The sequence below is a fragment of the Adelges cooleyi genome, unplaced genomic scaffold (assembly GCF_023614345.1).
Source record: "Adelges cooleyi isolate 19-005CV unplaced genomic scaffold, UGA_ACOO_1.1 ACOO_flye_CR_arks_rails_tigmint_CR_PRNA_2, whole genome shotgun sequence".
NCBI lineage: Eukaryota > Metazoa > Arthropoda > Insecta > Hemiptera > Adelgidae > Adelges > Adelges cooleyi.
The window spans coordinates 5,041,747-5,064,298 of NW_026095860.1; the positions used below are offsets into that span (position 1 = coordinate 5,041,747).

Genomic DNA, 22,552 nt, shown 5'->3' on the forward strand with positions numbered 1-22,552 from the left:
TTCACGCTTGATTGTTTGAATTGTCTAATATTAGATAATCTGATTCGTGCTAATTTTAATTTTTTAGTTTACCAACTTGTAGCTCTAATTTTGTATAAAATATTTCATTATTTTATTACTATGTACTATTACTATTAGGATAAATTTTAATAATAATTAAGTCATAAATGATAATATTTTATTTTATGACTAGATCAAATCTCGTGAACATCATGATACTGCTCCTATGCTATTATTAAAAAAACAAAATTTTTAAAATCTCCATAAAAGGTGTTTGTTAAATAACAGGCAACAGCCGACCGCTAGTGGCTATACACGTTAGTAATATTTAACTAATAAGTAATATATGTAGGTAAAATTTATTGTTTTCTCCATCACAGTACCAGTATACGATTTATTTTAATTTAAATGTAAGAAAATCGATTTTTCTTTAGAAAATAACAAGAAATTAATATACAGGATGAGGCAGTAAAACGGCGATTTTCTAATGTATTTAAATGGTAAAACTCGTTTCACTATCCCACCCTTTACATTTTAAGTATCTATGAAAAGGTTTTTTTAGTTGCATTTTATTTTGTACATTGTCAATCTAGTAAAATAGAAGTATAATATAGCTTTGAAATAATATAATCTATGAAGTATAAATAGTTTGTGTGAGATTGCTTTAATGGAAGTATATAACACATAAATATTAATTTTATTGAGAATAAGCGATTATAATTTAAACTATGGAGTACAAACGATTGGAACATGAATCGTCGACCATTCCAACAAAATATAACAAGACATTGTATATGTGTTATTTGGTCCACTAAGTTTTTGCAAAAAAAAAAAAACCAGTACAGTGGGGTCGGTGCATAGTGGGGACGGAACATAGTTGGGTCGGGGCATATTGTTTTAAATGAAGGTTCTGTATTTACAAATGAGCATCAAAGCGTTAATTTGAAAGCGATTTTATTCAATTTTGTCACTTTTATTTATAATAATTCTTGTAGACCTGTGACCTCTCCGTTTCCTCATTGCTTTGATTACATTATGCCAATACTCTACTGTACTAGTCCTCTCGGATAAAATCACTTTCAAATTAACGCTTTGATGCTCATTTGTAAATACAGAACCTTCATTTAAAACTTTCTAACTTTGCTGGTTTATACTGTGCTTGGTTTGGACTGTACTGGCTTGAAAATACTAACTACCGATTTGCATCGAAGCGTTTTTTCGAAAGTGATTTTATCACTTTCAGATTTAAAAATTCCTGTAAACCTGTGACCTCCCCATCCCCAATATGCCCCGACCCAACTATGTTCCGTCCCCACTATGCACTGACCCCACTGTACTGGTTTTTTTTTTTATGGTGTTAAATCTATTGAATATCGGTACCTAATGTAGGTACGTGTGTATGTCGATCAAGTCCTCTTTACATAATAACTTTGGATGGCTTGACTTAAACTGTTGATATTTTAACACTTTTTTTTGTATTTTAGAGATTACATTGAATTTTGAAGGAATATATTTACTTTGATCTTTTTTTTTTATCAGTCTACAGTAAGTCAAAAATATTTTTTTTTAGAATTTTTAGTTTTTTATTAGTTTCCGAGTTGAAGTTTTTTTTTTATCAAATTTCGAATTAAGAATGTAACTTTTTTAGTTTTTGTTGTAAATTTTTTTTTTTTTTTTTACATGATATAAGAAATATTTTATTTTACATGTTTGGTGGTCAATATCATATTTTCTAAAATTTAATGTTATAAAGTTAATCTTATGATTAAGTACCTAGGTATTATTTTTTTAAAATAAAAACAATGAAAAAATCTGTTTCGAAATAGATTTTGTTTTTCTCTGTTAGAACAAATAACTTAACTAAAAGTTTTATAACCAGCCTAAAACGTATACCGTAAAATATTTATTTTTTCTTTAATAAATTGGCTTAAATGTTTAAAATAGCTCTTAGATAAATTGTTTTCAATTATTGCCTTTATTTTGCCCTTTAATAAAATAGGTTGGATAAAGTGTAGCAACTTTACAAATAAATCGGCCGAGTGCTACTAAACAATTGTACATAAAATTTATAATTTTGTTTTGTCAATACACTTAACATTGCAACCCTTTAACATCACTCGGTTAAAATGATTTAATACAAAATTTTCTATTTACTGTATTTTTATGAAATGCAACAACATATTAACAATAGGGTAAGATAATAATGGGTACATTTAATATTACTGAAATACAAGCGTTTAATGGTCAAAAGCGGACAATGGTCTTTGATGTTCTGTGCCCACATTAAACATTGTAATTGGTTGGACATAACTTTCGCCGCCCCGTGGTTTACACTGCAAGTGAGGTTTAAAAATGTCTAATATAAAGTCTAATTATACAAAACGCAATTACTATTATAACACTTATAGCAGCCCCTACTAGTGTTGTAGAACTAGCTATATTCTTATAATTAATGTTATTACCTAAATCTAAACAAGTGTGCTCATACAGATTGATAATACCTAGTACTGAGGCTACTGAGTGGCCGACATGTGACTTAAAAGATTTTAGAAAAAACAAGTTGTTTTCATATTTCCTATATCGTTTGTGTACTTAAGTGTTTGACAATTTTTTTCTGAAATCACTGTAGCATCGTAAAAAAATGAAAAGTCTTCTAGCTATAATATAATCACATAACATACTATAACAATGTATGCTATTTTACACCATTAGTCATATAACTTACATTTAAAATTTGATTTCTATCTTATGTTTACACAAAAGCCATCGATTTATTTTCTTACATTATAATATACAGTATTTTACAACTATTTGTATAGTTTTATTTTTTTCTTATAGATAACAAGTTGTTTTTCTCAAAAACTATTGCAATATAAATTATTGCAAATTTTAATTTGTTTAAATATAATATAATATTATTATAATAATTGTGGTGAATACCTATTTTTGACATTTACATACAATTAATATTTTCCTAAATAAAAAATGTTTTCTAGTTATAACTTAGTTACAAGGAGTTTTTGTAAAATCATTTATCATGTAAATTGAAATCCAATATTTCATTATTGTTTTTTTACCCAACCCAAGTTGTTTTCCACAGCGATTGCCGTAATTTAAACAAATGATAAATTCCTGTAGGTGTCATATTATTATTGTTTATCTATCGAATACCAGTTGTTTTTCTTAACATATTTTGTAGTTGTTTATGTATTGCAATGCTTGAACTACTTTATTTCTTAAACAATAGAACCTTAATGTTTATGATAATTATTTATAATTTATGTATTCGACTTGTATTTTTAAATAAAATTAATTTTTTGTACTAAATACAAAATTTTTTCACAAATTGTATAGTTTTGAATTGTATGATATGTTTTTAACATGAAACATGTTGTTAGCAAAATTAACATACTGAAAACATGTTGTTTTCTTTAATGACTGTTGCAGTGTAAATAAATCACAACCCCTCTGCCCCTAAGGGCAGTATACTTTTAAAGATTTAAGAACATTTATAACGATTTATATAAATTTACCTCTAATAAAGTAACAAAATGAATAAATCATAACGATTACTCTAAAATGTGTGGGCAAGATTGTTTGTAAAATAATCTGGCTATGATTTAATTAGCTACAACTTCTATTAAACACTTTATACTTAAGGACGAAAAACCTAAATCTACTGCAATCATTTAAACTCAAATTAGATTTTCGCGTTTAAAATTATATTATAGCCGTTATCATAGTAAAGTTGTTTATCTTCTAATTTTTTATAGCTACATACAAAACTTAATCAATTTTTATAGTATGTATGCGTATATACAATACTACCTATCACTAATAGTATGTTTGTTAGCTGTTTATTTATTGGTATGGACGTTGTTTTGTTTTTAATAAATAACTCGGCATATTTTTTTATAATAGGTAATAATAATAAAAAAAAAAATAATAATAATAATGATATTACAAAATATTTTACATACACAATGTTAATTTTTTAATAATTAGGAAATGTGGCACCTAAATTAAAAATGGCCAAAGATCACAATACATATATATATATATATATATATATATTAGAATTAGAGACGTAGTCAAGAGATGGCGTTTATCCGAAGTTTTCGAAATGGTGAATGAAATATGGTAATTTTCTGCCTTTGTTCACTTCTTCGCAAGCTGACATAACGCTCTTGGTTAAAGGTCTCGGACCACAGCTGAACACTCCGATTTTGCTCACCTGAAATAAAATATACAATTATACAATATATATTCTAATTTGTAATTTAAAAACTTGGCCAATATGAAAAAAAAAAATGTTCAAGCCACCCGAAGAGTGAACTTACGTAGCTGTGTTTCTTTTGGACGAATTTCAAAAACGACGACATGTCTGGTCTACCGAAATGATTGACCGCTTTCAAACCGGTAAACATGCTCATTTTGCTCAGTCGTTGGAAGTGATTTTCACATATGTACTGTGGAACAAACGAAATTACAACCATTAGGTTACGTTTGGTCAGGTTATGTTGTACTCGTTGTACTCACCAACATGGTAGTTCTCAAGTCGAACTTGTGGAAAAATTGCGTGATGAATATATGGATCTCGAGCACGTTGGTGACATCTTTCTTTTCGACATCCCGCAAAACGTCAATAAACCATTCGAAATGTTTGTGCGATGGACAAATCCACAAAAAGTACACCTTACGAACAAATAAAAAACGGGATTAGATGATAATTATCAAAGTATTCTTAAGTTTATTCTTAAAGTTCAAAGCCTAAAGCCACTTACTTTTTTACACGATACTCCGGAATAACGATTCGTGGACGTACCGAATACCAAATCGTTTAGAATGGATGCGTACGGTGTCACTCCTATACCTCCACCCACCATGACGGCCACTTCGAATTTGTACCAGTCTTGATTTCCGCCTCCAAATGGACCCTCGAGACGTATCTGTAACGATTGCACGTGGTAAGACACGAGAAACTTTAAAATCAATATTTTTCCTCAAGAAAAATGACATTGGATCATAAATATGACTTATGATCAGCTGACTTCTTGTGCCATACCTTGCATTACCTTACCCTTCTCAATCACTCCGTTTACTTTCTCTAGAATTAGAGATAAGATCTGCTGTGTGGTACACTCGAATTTAACATGGATATGTCGGCGAAGGTTAGGTTAGTGAGGGAAGGAAGAAAAAGAATGTAAAACGATGAGTCGCAAAAGAGATGGAAAGGTTAGGAGAAGGGGCAGTGGAGGTAGCAGCAGACGTTATCGTGAGTTCCCACAAAAGAGGAAATAAACGAAGGGATGGACCGTGGGGTAGGGCAGGCCAGGGACAGGAGAAAGAGGAAAGCGGAGAAATCAAATTTGTTTTTGATTGACCCTCAGTCATATAAGACATATTCTGTGAAAAAATGCATTGGAGTGGTTGAAACGCCACGCCGACTACTTGTAGTCTACCTTTGGCCGATGGAAGTCTGGGTTGATATTACTCGGATCGAAGAAGTTTCTCAGTTTCCACGTCCATTGTCCTTGGGCCTTGATGTGACAGGACAAGAAGTTTTCGTGCGGAGCCGACGTCAACGTGAACGAGTGGTATTCGGTGGACTTGAGCGCCGTACAATTCAACCTCACCCATTGTCCGGAAAGGTATTTGAAGTTTGGCGGACGATAGAACTTCACTTTCAGAACGTCGGATGGCAGCAATTCCGTTTCCAGGATATCCAACGCCATGTATTTGGTCCTCAGGCTGACCACTTTGTCCAGAATGAATATGATGCCCGGACCGATGAAGTACTTCCAGAACGTCGGCGGTCCCGTTATCCTGGCCAGTCCATGCAACAACATGAGCACATACATGGCTACATACAGACAGTGCGTCGACCAGAAATAGGTGTACGCCTTTTTCCGTATGATCGGATGGGCGAACGTAAATATGGTGATCATGATCACGAACAACAACACTCCGGTAATGCCTACGATAGTAAGTATAAAAAGGGGTTTTTGATACAGATTGATCGACAAACGCATAAGTATATCATGTACTCTACTCTGATTCACACGTACCGGTGATGGTTTTGAACAGCCAAAACGAAATGCCCGGTTTGTAATCCGAAGAAAAATGTATTTCCGACGTTAGGCAATGGATGTTCTCAAGCGGCTGCGTGGAAACATGGTAGAAGTTGATGATGTGACCGACGGTGTGTATGATGGAGAAGAAAAATGCCGTGCAAGCGACCACTTTATGGAACGGTATGTGCGAATCCAAAGGTATGTACTGTTGTATGGAAAAATCTTTGAGTTTCGTCAACAAATTCCTCGACATGGATAGCAACAAGAGGCAATAGCCAAACGACAGGGCAGCCGCAGAACCTCTCGTCACTGCTATACCCACTCCCATTATGTGTCGAAGATCAGTGTGTTCGGCCAAAAATGAATAATCTGTACAAGCACAATGAAATGATACACAACATAACTTAATTAAGTACAAAGATCAAAACTTAACACTCACATATAAATTGCTTAACGAATAACGCTATGGTGATCACGTAGAATATGAACAAGTAAAATATGTTTTGTCGATTTTCTTCCAAGTACGTTACTATACAGTCTATGCGACTCTTTATTTTCCCCTTGTCGTCGTGCATTGATGGGTCGACGTGAAAACTGGTCATTCTTTAAACAGGAAAATCAAATTGTCGCCAATAGAACAAAATACCATAAATAGATAGAGCGAGTAAAATTGAAATACTACCTAGCGACGTTTGTGGAAGTGTCCAGGAAATTTTGCTTGGCTCCTTTACAATCCAAACCGATGGCGACAAAGTCACCTTTGTATTCTTTCATCATCAACTTGAAGTCGGCATACGTCAAAAAGTCTTTATTCGACAGTCCTGCGTTCTGCGAAACAAATTTGAAATAACAAAAGAAGTTTACAACACTGTTTTATATTAATAAAAACTGCTAGTAGTCACTTGAAACATTCCGTCGATCAGTTCGGTGACATGAGCATCGGACAAACTAGTAGTTCTGGCGATTTCCACCAACGACCTGAGCATTTCGGAAAATTCTCCTTTGTCGATGACACCGTTGCGATCATTATCGCACATGTCAAATACGATCCGAAGTTTGTCTTCGGTTTTACCCCGAGAAAATAACACGACGGTATCCAAAAATTCCTAAAACACAACAAAACAACAATAAAAAAAAATTGAATAGCTGTCATCACTTGAACGCGATTGGTTATCCGACTGAACTTACTTGGAAAGAAATTCTCCCGTCTCCGTCTTTGTCCACAATATTGAACATCATCCGGACAAACACTGCGTCGGGTTTCATGCCCAACGCCGAGGCAAATTCGGCTTTCGACAAAGATGTCCTCATTACTACCTAAAACATTTTTTTTTTTAAATTTAATATAGCTAAAAATTGATTTTGTTTTTATTTGATTACTTCTCCGTCCTCGTCGCTTCTTTTCCTTTCGCCCGGCCGAAGACCAAACGTCAGAGCGTACGCTTCTCTAAAGAAGTGTTCCAGTCTTCTCTGCCGTCTCTCGCGCGTTTCAGCCTTTGCCAACAGGAAATCTCTGGGAGCTTGCATTGTCACCAGGTGCTTTTTGTGAGAATTCAAGAACGCTTCCAATTTGTTGACGAATTTCCGTCTCTCGCCAACCGAATCGAATTCAAGAACGAGATCGTGGTCTTTCGGCACACGAATCAACACCAACGGACGTTTTTTCTTTCCGCTTTCCGCCTGGAGGAATATATTTTTTTCAATAAGCCACTTAACTCATCAATAATATTATAGTATTCATTATTTGATTTTGTACAAGCTTTACCTGCGATTCTTCAACGGTAATTGTATCGCAGTTTTCAAAGTTTACCGATCTAAGTTTTTCGCCTTTTCGGTCAACCGTGTGAAGATTGGCTTGAGGTCCGAACCTCACTTTTACCAAACGTCTATGGTTCGCGTGTAACCACTCTCTGACGGACATTTTGTCCACCATTATACCGTGTGTCTTGTTACCGGATTTCAACTCCTCTTGTTTCATCCTCAAGTGTCTCTTTCGTTTGTTCTGGAGTTTGACAACACCGTAACCAGCTCCGGCACATATAAGCGGGACCACGCCCAAGAATATGCAAACGTATATGTAGGCCAACTCGTTTCCCTAGAAAAGTATAAATTAAGAAATTAAAATCTAGTACATACAAAATACCGAGTGAGAGCTTACTTCGAAATAATCGAACCCCTTCAAATACGAGCACGGTTCCAACGTGGACGGTTCTACTTGGCCAGGTTGCGGACACGGATCTCCGTCGTTCCAGAAAAATACTTCTCGTTGTATTGTGTCCGGCTCTATGTCGGTGCAGTTGACTATTATGTCCCAAAGAGACACAGTCCGAATCCATTCGAACTCCTTATCCGTAAACATCCTGTTGTGTGAACATTGACGATTTATGACAATTAGGTACACCGCAACAACAAAATATACATTGATGCACATGGATTATTATTTCACTTACTCGTTATTTCTGTTTTCAAACCAGAACCGATCCGAATCCCGAATCCGAACGAATTGATCCAGTATAACGGCGGTAAATAATTCTCCGGGACCGCCTTTGGATTCCAGCATTCCGCCGATGTACAAATCAATATCGTCGACACTGCCGTAGGCTTCTTCTAATTTCGCAGCTAACGCCGGGTGACGTTCGAACAGTTCCTCGTTGATGTCTTCGAATTTCTCAACTCTGGGAAGTTGGAAATACGTTCTAATCTACGAATTACCAGTGTCATCAACACGGGAGTTTTTGCCGATTTCCTCGTTTCGTTTCGAATCTACTTTGAAACACTTACCGTATTGTAATCGGCCAATCCGTTGTCTCGACCTCTCATTATGTTCAAGGCTCCTAGATCTCTCCGGGAGAATTCGTTGGGTCCGAACAATTTGTCCCGGACGTCCGAACACAGAACCGCGTCTTCGCGTTCAGCCAGCTGAGAAGCCATTCCCAACATAAATTCCTCGACACTGCTGTCGGACATGACGTCCTGTTTTAGAAGAAAAAAATATTTTAAAATACCAATAACGAGACGGTAGTCAACGAGATTAGGTTTGTCGGTCTCGTGTGTATACACTCACGCTGGAATCCCACCAGTACGCACAAAGTCTCAATGCCGGATTGCCCATGGCCGTTTTTCTGTAATTGCATTTCCCGTCCCTTCTGTATATCCCGGGCGGTATCAACGTGTGTCCGAAACGGAATGCGGCCGACTGAAACGCGTGGCTTACACCGGGGTGCACGTCCAACTTGTACCCGGTGTATTCTGGTAGCTCTTGGCCCAGGAACGCAGGAATGTATTCGTACGCTATGATGTTCTAATGTTGGAAAAGAAAAAAAAACATTTACAACGATTGATTAGATCAGGGATAGGACTTTTGTGTGAAATTCCCAACCTGAAGAGTGGCTATGACGTAACGTCTGGCTTTTTGGAAGACTTCTTCGTCGGACCAGTCGGGATGCTCTTGTTGTACCTTGCCGGCGAGTACATTGTGCCACTTGAACAACAGTATTCCGAACGACAGCAACGCCGGATTTTGATTACTCCTGGGATCTCCTAACACTGAAAGCACAAAGACACGGTTGATAGAGGTTTGGCGTGCAATTCAAAAAAAGGGCGTCGGATACCCGTGACTTACAGAAGAGCCTTTCCGGACTTAGGGTCCGAAGAATATTAGGAACGGGGTTGTTAAACAACGGCACTCGTTTCGTGTTGCGCACTGGAAATCCAGAAGCCGAATCGCTCAGCAGTGTGCCGTTTTTAAACGATCGCATGGCGTTCACCCACGCTTCGCTGGTGCTGTAAATGAAGCTGCCGTCGATCCAGCTGGTAACTCGGTTGATCTATAGAAAACGATCGTGGGTGAAAAAAATCTACAAGCCGAGCGACTCGTGTCGTACAAATAGCAAGGGTTAAACACAATATGTATGCACCTGTTGTCTCGGTGTATTTGGACTTTGACCGGTGTTTCGGTCGTAACCAGCCCTGTGAAAAGGTATCGATTTTCCACCTTCGCACTCGTGGTCGTACATGTCGTCGCACTTGTCTATTTCGATGTCGTGCACTTCGATGGGACATCCGCTTTCGCTGCCCATCACCACTTCCGAGCTGACCACTTGACCTGTGCGAGAAAATGCGTACAATCAGTTATGGCGATCGCACAAACACAAACCATAATCAAATAATCGATGCAAAATTGATGTTGGGCTCTGATTGTATTAAGATGAACACGTTTTATGGCCAGTGGTCAGTTAAAACCGACCAGACGTATCCCTCTTTATCATAGTCCCTTATCTCTTATCACTATCTGTTATCATCATTCATTATCTCTTATCATCCTTCTTTATCTCTAATCACTTCTCATTATTACAAACTACCAGCTGGTGAACCGCGTGAATCGTTTAGTTGAGATTAAGAGTGGGTAGATACCATGAAACGTGTTCACGATTCAATTGCTGTTCCTTCTGGAATAGGAGAAAATCGGTTATTATTTTGTTTTCGCATACCGAAAAACGCCAACAGAGCTGTCCGGTTGTGGGACGACGGCAAACCGTCCGATCCTTTCATGAACAATGAACTCAACTTCCTGGGACTCGGTCTGTCTTGGCCGGCCATCATGTACACTCCGTCTGAGTACGCGGGTGGCGTTTTCCTCGTCATTTGGCTGTCTGTAAGTAAAAAAAACCATTCGTGATCGGTGTGAATAGTTAGGAATGAATGAATGAAAAAAAAAATGCATATTATGTTCTAATAATATAATTTATTGTCAAAGTACGTAAATGGTAAACACGACACCGGTCGACCGCCGAGGCCGTTCGGCGTTTGCTATTCGTAAATTGGGCTAAGGAGCGGCAAATCAACTGACTATTGTTTGCTGTGTTTCGAGTCGAATAATGTGTGTGCACGCGTGTGTTAAGTGTTACGACAAAAGAATGCGCCACGCAAACGGCGAGAAAAAGAAAGAATTAAAAAAAAAAAACCGAGAGATCCAGTTCAAGAGTTCGTTTTAACCTTACGCCTTATTCGAACACCATCGGGGCTATAATATAATGGCCGTCTTAAAATTAATAGCGTAATTGCACAATCGTATTCGTTCTTAAAAAAAAACACTAAGTTGCAAACAAACACACACATAACGTCTGTATCGATTAAACCCTAATCGTATCGAGTGTCACGGTCGGTTACGGTAATTATATTATACAAATAAAAGCCGTTCTTTTTTTTCCTTCTCTCGAGAACAGTAATAACGTTTTAATTGACACTCAGTTCTGTAAGTAAAACAATTACAATCAACATTAGCTACTCTTTATAGTTTATTAGACGTACACTCATTGCCGCGGTTGCACGCTTTGCTCGGCCAACTTTACGATCACGACCAAAGTAATTTTTAAAAGGATTTTTTTTTTATAAACGACAAAATAATAGCGCCCATTTGTTATTGGGACGCAGAAAGTTTATCACGATTATATTATTATTGTTATTGTATCAATTTTACACTCGGTTGCAGTGTATTGCATCATGGTATTATATGGTTTTGCGGCAGCGACGCAATGCATTTCAATAGCTTCGACTCGGTACACTTTCTGCAGGCAACAAAAACTTCACACGAACCGTACCGAAAATATCAATTAATTTATCCTTAAAATAAGCGTGCGATTTTCGTGTGCGCTTAATGTCAGCAAGTCGAAAATTATTATCCTCGGGCTCTAAGAACAGTGAAATAACACAAAAGAGAAAATAAACGGCAACGAGTAGTGTTCGTATTGTTGAAATGTCAATGGCCCTTTTACCCGACGTAATTTGTTATTTTTTATAGTCTTAAGAGCCGTTAGAAATGTAGGTACAATAAAAAAAACCGCTCGGATACATGGGGTTACATTGTTGAAACACATATACCATGCTCGGACTACTAAAAGTATGAAAAAAAAAATCAAGAATAGTTTATAAATAAAAACCAGAATAACTTCGTGGAACTTTGTATTTCGACATCTATGTCGCCATCGTCAGTGCCGATCAGCGCTGAATATGTTTAAATTTATCATTGTTGGGTTTTAATAAAAAGTTAAAAGAAAAGTTTAATATCTTTTAAGATGTTGACCGGATCATTGTTAGCCAATCACTCTGTTAAAAAATATTTTTATTTTTAGCCAAACTTTTAGTAAAAATTCCTCTTTTTTTAAAGAGAAACATGTATGAATATGTTTTAGGGCACCTAAGCACTCCTTGTTTGAACTAAAAATTTCACACAATTTTATTATTTTTAGTGTAAGAAAGTAAAGAAATAGATTAAACGAGTAAAGAAATAAAGTAAATTAGCAAACAAATAGAGTAAATAAGTAAATAAATAAAATGAACAACTGGTCTGACTTTTTTTTTTACCAAAAAGTGTTAGCCAGCCATTAGACATAAACAAAGCCCGTTGCAATTAACCGATTTAATATATTATCCTAACATGTGTAACACACGTGAGCAGATTAAAGTGAAAAACGTCCATCGATGGCGAGTTGAACGATTCGAGGCCACCGTGTGCAACCGATTTCCGAGGCCGATTTTCGGGGCGTCGACGCATCGCCTCCGGTCAAATATTGTGAAAATGATAAGTCCGATAATTGTATCTACTGGCCCGACCGATCCGACGACATTGACCGCAGTCTGTTGAAGCTTACGGAATACGTCATAGTAAATAAATTCCCACGAAAAACCTTTTGGGTCGACCCTAGAGGCGACATGTTGTACTACCCAGAACGGGGATAGGTCCTACGTTACAAACATTGTAATATTATAACATGTATGTCCTGGCGAAACAGCAAAACTTGCATGACGTGTAACAGAGCCGTAGAGTAAAATTTATCGATCCAATAATGAATTATTATTTTGCAACAGGCACACACCGGTTGACCTCATAACCGTCAATATCGGTCACGCCGAAAGATAGATAAAAATGAAAAAAAAATCTGAATTTATCTGCAAATGCAGATGTAATTGTGTGATTTTCCTTGAAATCCCTGATTTTTTAAAAGTTCGTTTTTTATCCGTAATAAATTCGACAGCTTACATTTTTCCTAAGATCGGAAAACCGCACAAAATGAACAGTCTTTCTTTTTTAAACAAAAATATAAATTACCGAAATCCGATTACTGTACGAGACGTGTCATCATTTTGGCCGGAAGGTGTACATTATGCATATATTTATTACTTTAACTAACATTGAGATCAATATTTATTATTAATTTTTTTATTGCGCAATATTGTGCGAACTGTGTGAGACGATCTCGTTTTAAAAGGTAAATAATACATAGTTATCTTACGCAGCCTTCGCGTTTTTTACCCATTTAACTATTAGCTTGTTAAACTTGCATCATTAACGACACGAATACGGACAAAGTTATGTCCAGGGAATGAGTGGTGGTTTTTTTAAGGATAAAAAAGTACGTGTCTTTTTTTTTTTAACTAAAAATATCCCTCTACTTTAATTTTTCCAATTCGAGCACTGTGTTAAGCTCACAAGCGAATCCAAGCGATGCACCAAAGTATTGTATTTTAACATATAACAAAAGAAGTACCTAAACAAACCCAGTTTCTCTTTTCGGTCATTAATTACGATAAATTTACATTTTTTTTTCACTGCGGTAATAAACATTTGTTATCGTGATGTTGGTAAAAATATAATAAGTATAATTATTATTACAATTCGCTAACGCCCGAAGGGGCACATTAGGCGGCTGTTAGGTGGCCGGGAACTAAAACAACAGAACAGGGATGTAATTATTATTGTAAATTTTATGTACCGGTTAAAAGATTAATGGTGTCCGCCCACGACAGCGAGCGCCGAGTGCAAAAAACCGATTGTTTCGTCGACCATTAAATAGAAAAAAAATGTAAAAAAAAAAAATCAGCTCGGTGAACCCAATTATATACAAAAGCGGCGTGCCTACATGTGTGATGGAATAGCTTATGCAACGCTAACCCGAGTGACGACCTTGCTTCAGTTTCGTACCAGAAACAGAGTGGCCTTCGGAAGTGGAAAAAAAAAATCTAAAACCACAATAATAACACCGAGGCGGTATCGATGCAGTTTCTTCGTTAGAAATTTAAATCCGGGAATGACATAACGATTACATTGAAATTTGTGAGGAGTGGAAACAGTACATATTATTATTATTATACTCGCACGCGATTACTTTAAACGGTGTCGGTGATCGTTGGCAATTAAAGATTTTATGATAATATATATTTTTTCCTACGTCTACACCTACACACTAGCCGGTCCAACGATTATTAAGTAATAATAACAATGAAAATAATATTATATACTTAGATGCGATCGACCAAGGAAATTCGTTTGATTTTTTGAGAGACATTTTTTTTGCGTCACGCTAAATTATTTACTCATTTAATCAATTTACTTACTCTCTAACTAGATTAGGTTACTTGTTTACTCTATTTATTAACTTGTTTACTCTATTTATTTACTCGTTTACTCTATTTTTTACTCGTTTACTCGATTTATTTAATAAAGCCTAAGCACAATATCTTGCTTCAAGCATTAGCTCATATTTCACGAATTTTCTATTATAATTCTGTCGTGTGTAGGTAAAGGGGAATAAGTCTATACTTGCTGCTTTACGAAAAGTGCAAATAAAACTTGTTTTAGTCTAATTTATAAAATTTGTTTCGAGATACCTCTATGCAAAAACAAGTTATGTCAATATAATTTTTGTGCATAAAGAGATAAGCCAACTTGACTTGTTTAGCACAGACTCGATATGTGATGGTATATCTGTGTGCATAAAGAGATAAATGAGTTATCCTTTTTTGGGAAAACTAGATCACTTCAGTATCGATTAATCCCCTTTTTACATAGCAATATTAAGGTTTAAAATTCTACGACTTACCCTGTTATGCCCAAACGTAAACAATTTTTTTTTTTGAAAATATTCTAAACAAATTACCACAAATTTGAATTTTCCCACTCATCCACCTTTACTCAAACACTACAGAATTTATCAATGCTAATGTTATATTTTTTAGGTGTGTGTGTGTGTGTGTGTACAATCGTTATGTAATTAACACCAACAATTATCTTTAGAATTTGATACTGATTATTGTTTTTGCAATCTATAAATAGTATGACCTAGGTTAGAACCTAGAAAGATGGTTGTAGCCGATATAAAATTGTTGATTTTATCCGAACACCGAATTATATCGTTTGGGGCAGCCGTTACTTAGTTACTTTGCAGAAGTTTAAAAAAAAAAAAGTTCACGTGGGCCATAAAATAACACATGTGTGCACATGATATTTTTCTGGCGGTGGGTGGCTAGTATAATAATATGTCCAGTTCAGGAATAGTGGGCTGACCGGTGAACACTCAACAAGTATCCGGCAAAAATATGTTAATAACTACTAGTTAAAAAAAAAAATTGAATCAATATTTGGACTTTATTTGATCAAACCCAGATCGTTTGTCGAGCCAAAATTAATTAAAGTTACGCGTTTACTTCCTGTAAGTTATGTAATTGAATTTTAGCTCATTGTCTACGAAGGTCGACTAATAAATCGTAATAACATGTAACACCGGCTTCTGTCCAGCGGTTGTATGTGTACATAATATACTGTAATGTAGATTGATATTAAAATTGTAATTATAATAATATGAAGTTGTAAATACCATATTATAATCACAATGACATTAGTCGCTCGTGGATAATGATACAGATTTAATAACCTAATGATATTTACAAGAAAATAATCGATGCGTTAATAATTGACTTAATAACTCAATTATATTAATAAAAAAATAAAAAATGTTGTTTCAAATAAAAATAAACCAAGTCTTAAGAGGGTTGCATGCGGTCGGTTTTTAAGGAGTTTTGTATTTAAGAATCCCCTTGACGAACACAGGAAATCGCTCAATAAAAAAACTCTGTCAATTTTGTTTTTTGCCAAATTGTTGTGAAAATCGACTTGCGTTTTGGAAGACGATGAAGTTTGTTTCTCGTTGGAAATATAATTTTTGATGTGTTATTAATATAATATCTTAGTCTTTCGGTCGGCGGGTCTGTGGCATTGGATCACAATAATATTCCATTATATGATGGTTTGATCGTATTATTATTATTACTATGTACAAACGAAAAACCGCGTGCAATCAAACACAAATTCAGATTCGTTGGTCACGACTTGCAAAACCGCAAACACAAGACAAGTGTAATTCAGTAGAAACTCGGTGGAAATAACCGTCGGCCTGGCAGACCTTTGACGGCGAAGGTAAAAGGAAAATTAAAGAAAAAAATTATCGCCAATGACAACGTAGGACGGTAGTTTGGTGAATACGGAGAGGCCGACACGGTAACCTTCTCGGTTAACAGGAGATTTGATTCCAATCAACATTATTATATTATCATTTGGAGTCTGCAAAGTGTGCGCGTCCTGCTGGCGGCATTGACGGTAGACATTATTAACGATGCCGGAGATCTAGATCTCGCAACCTACAAACCATTCCCGGACAACCGTGATCGATAATGATATGATTCCATCGAGAAAAAGGTACACGACGGCAGTGACTCGTTAAAGTTATAAAAAAAAAAATTCTCCAACGGTGCCGGTGATGAAATGACTGGTTGGAATTTACTGGATTTGAAGGTTCCTAGATAAAACTACACCTACGCTTTGACTGAAGCGAAATCAGCGAGCGCCAATCAGATGCTATTGTAAAATGAAGTTTTAAAATTGTGGTGGGCTATATACTTCAAAATGTTAGGACAGATGTTACTGCAAATAGTGGATTTCGGAATAAGTGAGGGAATATCTACAATAACGATCCTATGGCACCTCTGAGGAGCAAGTCTTGTCATTTAAAAATGCCCTATAGAGCTACCATAGCTAAACACGATTGGAGCTTAGAAATAGATTACTGTATACTAGCAAAGCTGTATGGGGCAGCTACAAGACAAACGTCGAGTGATATGGCTGCCTGTGAGGTGTGGCCATTGGCGCAACTACATGGGGGAAGGGAAGTTCAAATCCTTCTAAACTTCAGGCTCTTAAAATATGTCAGTAAGGCTTATAATTTTTAATGAAATCCTGAAGGAGCTTGCACCAATTGGTGCGGCCTACCACCAAAAGAACGGTGTGGATATCGAAGGAATAGGAGTGGCACACTGGGAAGAATGGAATCGAGATTGATAGATAGACGGAGTGGCTTATCAATCGGTCTTAAAACCTTTTCTGCGAAGTGAAAGAATGAATGAGCCTAGGAATCTATTCGTTCGTATCAGTCGGGCTCTTGTCCGTATCCACAGGTCAGTATTGACGACCTAGTTGACAGGGCCATGTCTAAATACCGCAAGTAACCCTGCTGGTGATTTAGCTGAACTCCCAATTATTTTCCATACGTGTATACATGTATATTAACGAGCAATCAAGGTTCTTGGATTTACATTATAGAACAATTTTAACGAATTTAGGTTCTCCTGTCCCACCAAGATGCTTTAATAATATAATGTAATATATAAAAGTATCTAATGGTAAACGTCTCCATTGATTTGTTTTTTTTTTCTTTCAGTGTATTTAACGTCATTCGTGTCTGCTATTGTATTTGATACTACTAAATTTTCATAATAGTACATATTTTTTGTACTTTAGATCCCCCTATCTGTCATTTTAGGTATTGTTGGTCAATGGTAATAATTTTTTTTTTTAAACAGTTTCCAATATCCACTCGATATTTTAGCTATGAAGAATAACACAGTCGATGAAAATTACCAACACTGTTCGTTAAAGCCATAGAGGATATAAAGGGACTAGAATAGTTGAGTTCCTTCAGACTGGATTGACTGGTATTTTTACTCACCAACCGAACCCCAGTTGGGATGCGCCAAGTTGTTGAACCAACCATCGTACCGCTGTTTTTCCGTGAAGCTGAATTTCTTTTCTGCAATCAGAATAAAAATAAAAATAAATAAATATTTTTCAAAGAGCTGCGCAGCAAAGTGCGTCGCGGTGAAACGACAAAACACGGTATGTCAGTCCAGGCGACCTGGTTGTTTTCGACAATGACCTTAATGAGCTCACGTAAACATTTCATACAAACGCCATTAATATAAAAAAAATATATAAATATTATATGTATAAAAAATAAATCTCTGGGCCCTAAAGGACGACGACGACGACGACAACGATGCCGGTTAAGTAACAACGCACGAGGTAAGTACGTCGACGATGGAAGATGAGGTAATTTCGCTCGGATACGTCTTATGGCCGCGGCTGTGTGTTGCATATGATCGAGGAAATCAAACGATCGTCACGATTCGTTTGGAAGAGATCGTGTAAACACAATATATTCTTGTTGTAGTTTTCCCGCCGTCTTAAGTATAATATATGCGCGGGTGTAATAATAGCATTATATTGTCATAAAGGCGCGCGATGGGGTACGGTAACACACGGTACAATATGGCCGAGGTCGCCTAAACCCGGAGACTTAAAAGCTGGAGACTTTATAGCGTTCATTAGATTCTGTCGCAATAATAATAATATTATATCGTACAATTGTCATCGGCTAATATAATTTATATACCGTACATTATATATATTATAGTGTAATTATTATTATTATTATTATCATTACAATAACCATAATGACGGTACATTACTGTCGTGCGACGTTCAGCTCTCTCTCTCTCTCTGGCGGATTCCTTCGCGACTTTACAATCTTAAGACACAGCGGCTTACACAACCGATCGGCCAACCTATCTAAGAGTTTATGAAAAAAAAATGTGTAAATCTAAATCGAAAAATAATGGTCTTTTTTTGTTCTTAATTAATGTAGCGGTATATAATACACGACCACGAACGCGGCGGGCGGTACGCCTGTTAAATCGATACCGTTTAGTGTACATTATACATATTATATGCGGACAATGCCCGTGTCTTAATGTAAGCCACGGGTGCGATGATCGTACCGAAGATTGTCGGCTGTAAATATTGTGATTTGTACGGTGTTGCGGGCTATTATAATATTATTATCGTTCCCAATAGGTTTATCTTGAGGACTAATCTATACGTATAATAGGTATATACATGAATGCCCCTGCGGCCCCTCCGACCATCTAGGCCAGCTATTCAATTTAACGTAGGTACCGTCTTGTCTTGGGTGTATCTACTATATATGTGCTATGTTATTTATACCTTAAGGACAATTATTCGCACGGCGGTACACGGTATAACCGTTTAAGAGCAATCCACTATACCTGATGTTTGTCTGATTTGCATATGACCAGACTTAATAATAATTACCTATATATATATTTATATACAAACCGTGTGGCAAGCTCTAGGTGTGAATCGCAAACGTGTCTTCGCCAGGCATATAGGCCAGCGAAAACCGTGTTAAGTCGCCGACCGAGAGATTAATGTGCACGTTTGATAAAAGGGTTAAACTCCATTTCCCGTGTACAACACTATGTGTTAAGCATTGCCTACTCGTTGAGTTAATAAATTCATTAAATAGGTATATGCATTCTAACAACAACAACATATAATAATACTACGGCGTGCACATTTGATAATGCAAATAGATTGCATATCGTCCTCGCTATGGGACACGTTCAGTATGTTTAGCAGCGATCAATATAGTATCTATGTACATATAAAAGCGTATCAGAGCTAGTTACCTAAACGAAACGTTTAATAATATTATGCAAATGAACAACGTGCGTTTATTATACATGTTTTCATCCGAGTTTAGTTTTAGTTCACATTACAAACGCCAATGTCGAAACCCAATGATTTAGGTCATATAAATTAACACTGCAAATAGTTATTCTATCAATGCGATTCCTAGTATTCCTCTGGAGAACAGGGTATAATATGTTTGTATAATATCATGCCATGTTCTTCGTGCAGCTTTCTTAAAGATACATAATATACGAAATATAACGCTTTGCTATGCATACGGTGACTTTAACGCTGAATAACTAAATCTTAATTCAAAAAAACAAAATAAATTTTAAAATACTTTTTTATTTTCGGTGTTGTTTTAATGCCAAATTGCCCGACTCGCAGTATAACATAACGGGAGACTTTATTTCATTTCTTGTTTGTTTTTTATCGTTCTGGAAAATTACACCCGTATAGTCGGTTCGTGACGGTCTTTTAATTAAACCAAGGAAATGGAACAATTTCAGTATCTACTACGTAGTGTTAACTGATGTAAACAAAATTTGAATGTTTTCTTTTTTAACATCGGTGCAATATATTTAACAGGTCTTATCGCGATCGAGTTCAGCGCGGGATCTCGGTACCCGAGGGCCTATGCCTAATACGTGCGAGTCAAATTTCTAGGTCCCAAGGTTTGGCCGAATAAAAGCCAAAATGGGACAAGACCTCTGCGTGGATTGCAATCTCTATAGTAACATAGTGGCGGATAATAATAAGTAAAACGACGGCAAACGACGGTTAAGATTAAGCGGTTTTTGGGGAGAACCGTAGACATGCAGACACACAACACAGTAATATATAATATATATATATATATATATATATATATATAAATAAGTAGTCGGCTGTCGAAATAACAAAAAAATACCGGCTTAAACGTCCTTAGCAAAAATGTCTTGAAAACCAATGAGCAGTGCTCTGGAATTGGATGTTTTTTTTATTTTGTAATATGTTATTATTATTATTATCATTACAGCCGTGAGTCGTGACCCACACGTTAAGTTCTCACTTCTCGTCTGAGCAAAAGATAATTAAAATATATACATATACCTATGTATATATATATATATATATATATATATATATATATATTATGACGTCGTTATTCGGTCGCGGTGACTAAGCCGACGGCTGCTCGAGAACATAACTATTTTGGTCGTCGATTCAGTTAATATAAGTCAAGGTCTCTCGCATCAGTCATCTCCTAGTTCTAAACCATGTGCAATTAGTAATGCTGTTAGGTATTTTAAATTAACGGATCGAACCCAAACGAATATTCTCCGAGAAACTGTTTTTTTTTTTGTCAAGTTTGGATTTGTCAAAAACTTTATTTTTCTGTCCGGTAATTAGATAACTCCGGAACGTGTAATTATGTGCGATTGGTGTAAAGTGTAAACCTGTAATTTCAGTAGCGACCTCTGGGCTCGGGGAAAAAAATGGCGAAAGCAAATATTATCTAGGCATTATAACAGCCATGTTGAACCGACCGACGAGACTCGCACGTGCGTTCATGCGTTATTTCGAATATAATACTTAATTATAAAATTCTGTACTGCTGGTTAGACGTTTTTTTTTTTTTATAAAAATAGTATTTCCATCCAAGGATTGCCGTGGATCTGTGCAAACACCGGACGGTCCCCATTATCATGCCTTCTCTCGGCTCCTGTCGCCAACACGTGGACGCGTTGCGCAAGTACCAAGCAAAACCCGTACTTAGTAGATTACTTGTCAGTGATCTGACAATTGATATGATTAATTTTCGATTTGACATGACGTACAATCACCTTTGTTCGTGCGCTATCAAAATAGTCAAACCCGATACGGCCATAACGGTTAGCTAAAATAATTATACCCAAATATTGTGTTTGCAATTTCTTTGACGGTGTTGATTGAATTATTAAAAATAACTGTATTTTATTATAAAAAATAAACTTGGTTTGGTTATTGTATACCTAAGCATTTTTTTCTATACATTTGTCAGCCTAATTGTATTTACCGACCACTAGCAGTGGAGATTTTGTATAGGAGTACTTGTTGGGCCACCCACCATTGCGTCGGCTGTTTAAGTCTCCGGAAATGAGTATGTAGAAAAAATTAAAACATTTTCGTTATTAAACGCACGTTCAACGACGACGTTATGTTTTGATTTTGAAACAACTTCGATTGAGACACATTTTGAAGTAGAGTTTGCCCGAGGCGCCGTTTGACCTGGTAGGTATCAATTAAGTTTAAGTTTGACAGTTATAGTTTAAAAAAAAAACGCAATGACTCATGATGCTATAGCAGTTATGGGTAAAACCACTCAAGTGTTTTGTCGATACATTATGTATAAAATAAATATAATACTGAAGTGTACGAATAGAATTAGATATAATAACAGAATATGATATTGTAAAAGTCGGTTTGATCGCAGATCGTGATCGAGAATGAAATAATGACAAACGAATTATTATTGTGATGATAATTGATCGCTTATAAAAAATAATTGGCGGCAGGATTGTGTACACGACCGCCGCCGTGTAAGCACTGAAAGCAGGATGAGTAACCGCTGAAGAATTAATAATGTGCTGATACATATACCTAATACGCGTGGCCTACCGTCGACCTTCGGTAGACTTATATGGAAAATAATGTTCCCATTTGCAAACGTACAATATCGTTCCAGTGTACAACCGGGTCGGGATAGGCTACAGATTTATGCACGCGATAAAAGCAGTGTAACCTGATAATAGTGTACAAAGAGTTGTGAGAAAAAAATTAACAATATATTACAAAT

General features: G+C 36.2%; 1 protein-coding gene across 1 annotated transcript in view; it reads right to left on the reverse strand.

Moving 5' to 3' along the window:
• Window positions 1–3,987: 3,987 nt before the first annotated feature.
• Window positions 3,988–22,552, reverse strand: part of LOC126833243 (dual oxidase) — a 34,442-nt gene continuing 15,877 nt past the window's right edge. Inside the window, exons 2-22 of the mRNA XM_050564455.1 lie at window positions 17,912–17,992; window positions 10,565–10,726; window positions 9,992–10,179; window positions 9,697–9,901; window positions 9,454–9,620; window positions 9,139–9,375; window positions 8,856–9,047; window positions 8,525–8,775; window positions 8,233–8,434; window positions 7,840–8,169; window positions 7,455–7,754; window positions 7,263–7,391; window positions 6,977–7,180; window positions 6,757–6,902; window positions 6,514–6,677; window positions 6,069–6,443; window positions 5,463–5,977; window positions 4,785–4,949; window positions 4,540–4,695; window positions 4,341–4,469; window positions 3,988–4,234 (exon numbers count right to left, since the gene is read on the reverse strand). Of these exons, the coding sequence (XP_050420412.1) occupies window positions 4,106–4,234; window positions 4,341–4,469; window positions 4,540–4,695; window positions 4,785–4,949; window positions 5,463–5,977; window positions 6,069–6,443; window positions 6,514–6,677; window positions 6,757–6,902; window positions 6,977–7,180; window positions 7,263–7,391; window positions 7,455–7,754; window positions 7,840–8,169; window positions 8,233–8,434; window positions 8,525–8,775; window positions 8,856–9,047; window positions 9,139–9,375; window positions 9,454–9,620; window positions 9,697–9,901; window positions 9,992–10,179; window positions 10,565–10,726; window positions 17,912–17,992 (4,427 nt within the window). The 3' untranslated portion in view covers window positions 3,988–4,105. The remainder of the gene's footprint in view (window positions 4,235–4,340; window positions 4,470–4,539; window positions 4,696–4,784; window positions 4,950–5,462; window positions 5,978–6,068; window positions 6,444–6,513; window positions 6,678–6,756; window positions 6,903–6,976; window positions 7,181–7,262; window positions 7,392–7,454; window positions 7,755–7,839; window positions 8,170–8,232; window positions 8,435–8,524; window positions 8,776–8,855; window positions 9,048–9,138; window positions 9,376–9,453; window positions 9,621–9,696; window positions 9,902–9,991; window positions 10,180–10,564; window positions 10,727–17,911; window positions 17,993–22,552) is intronic.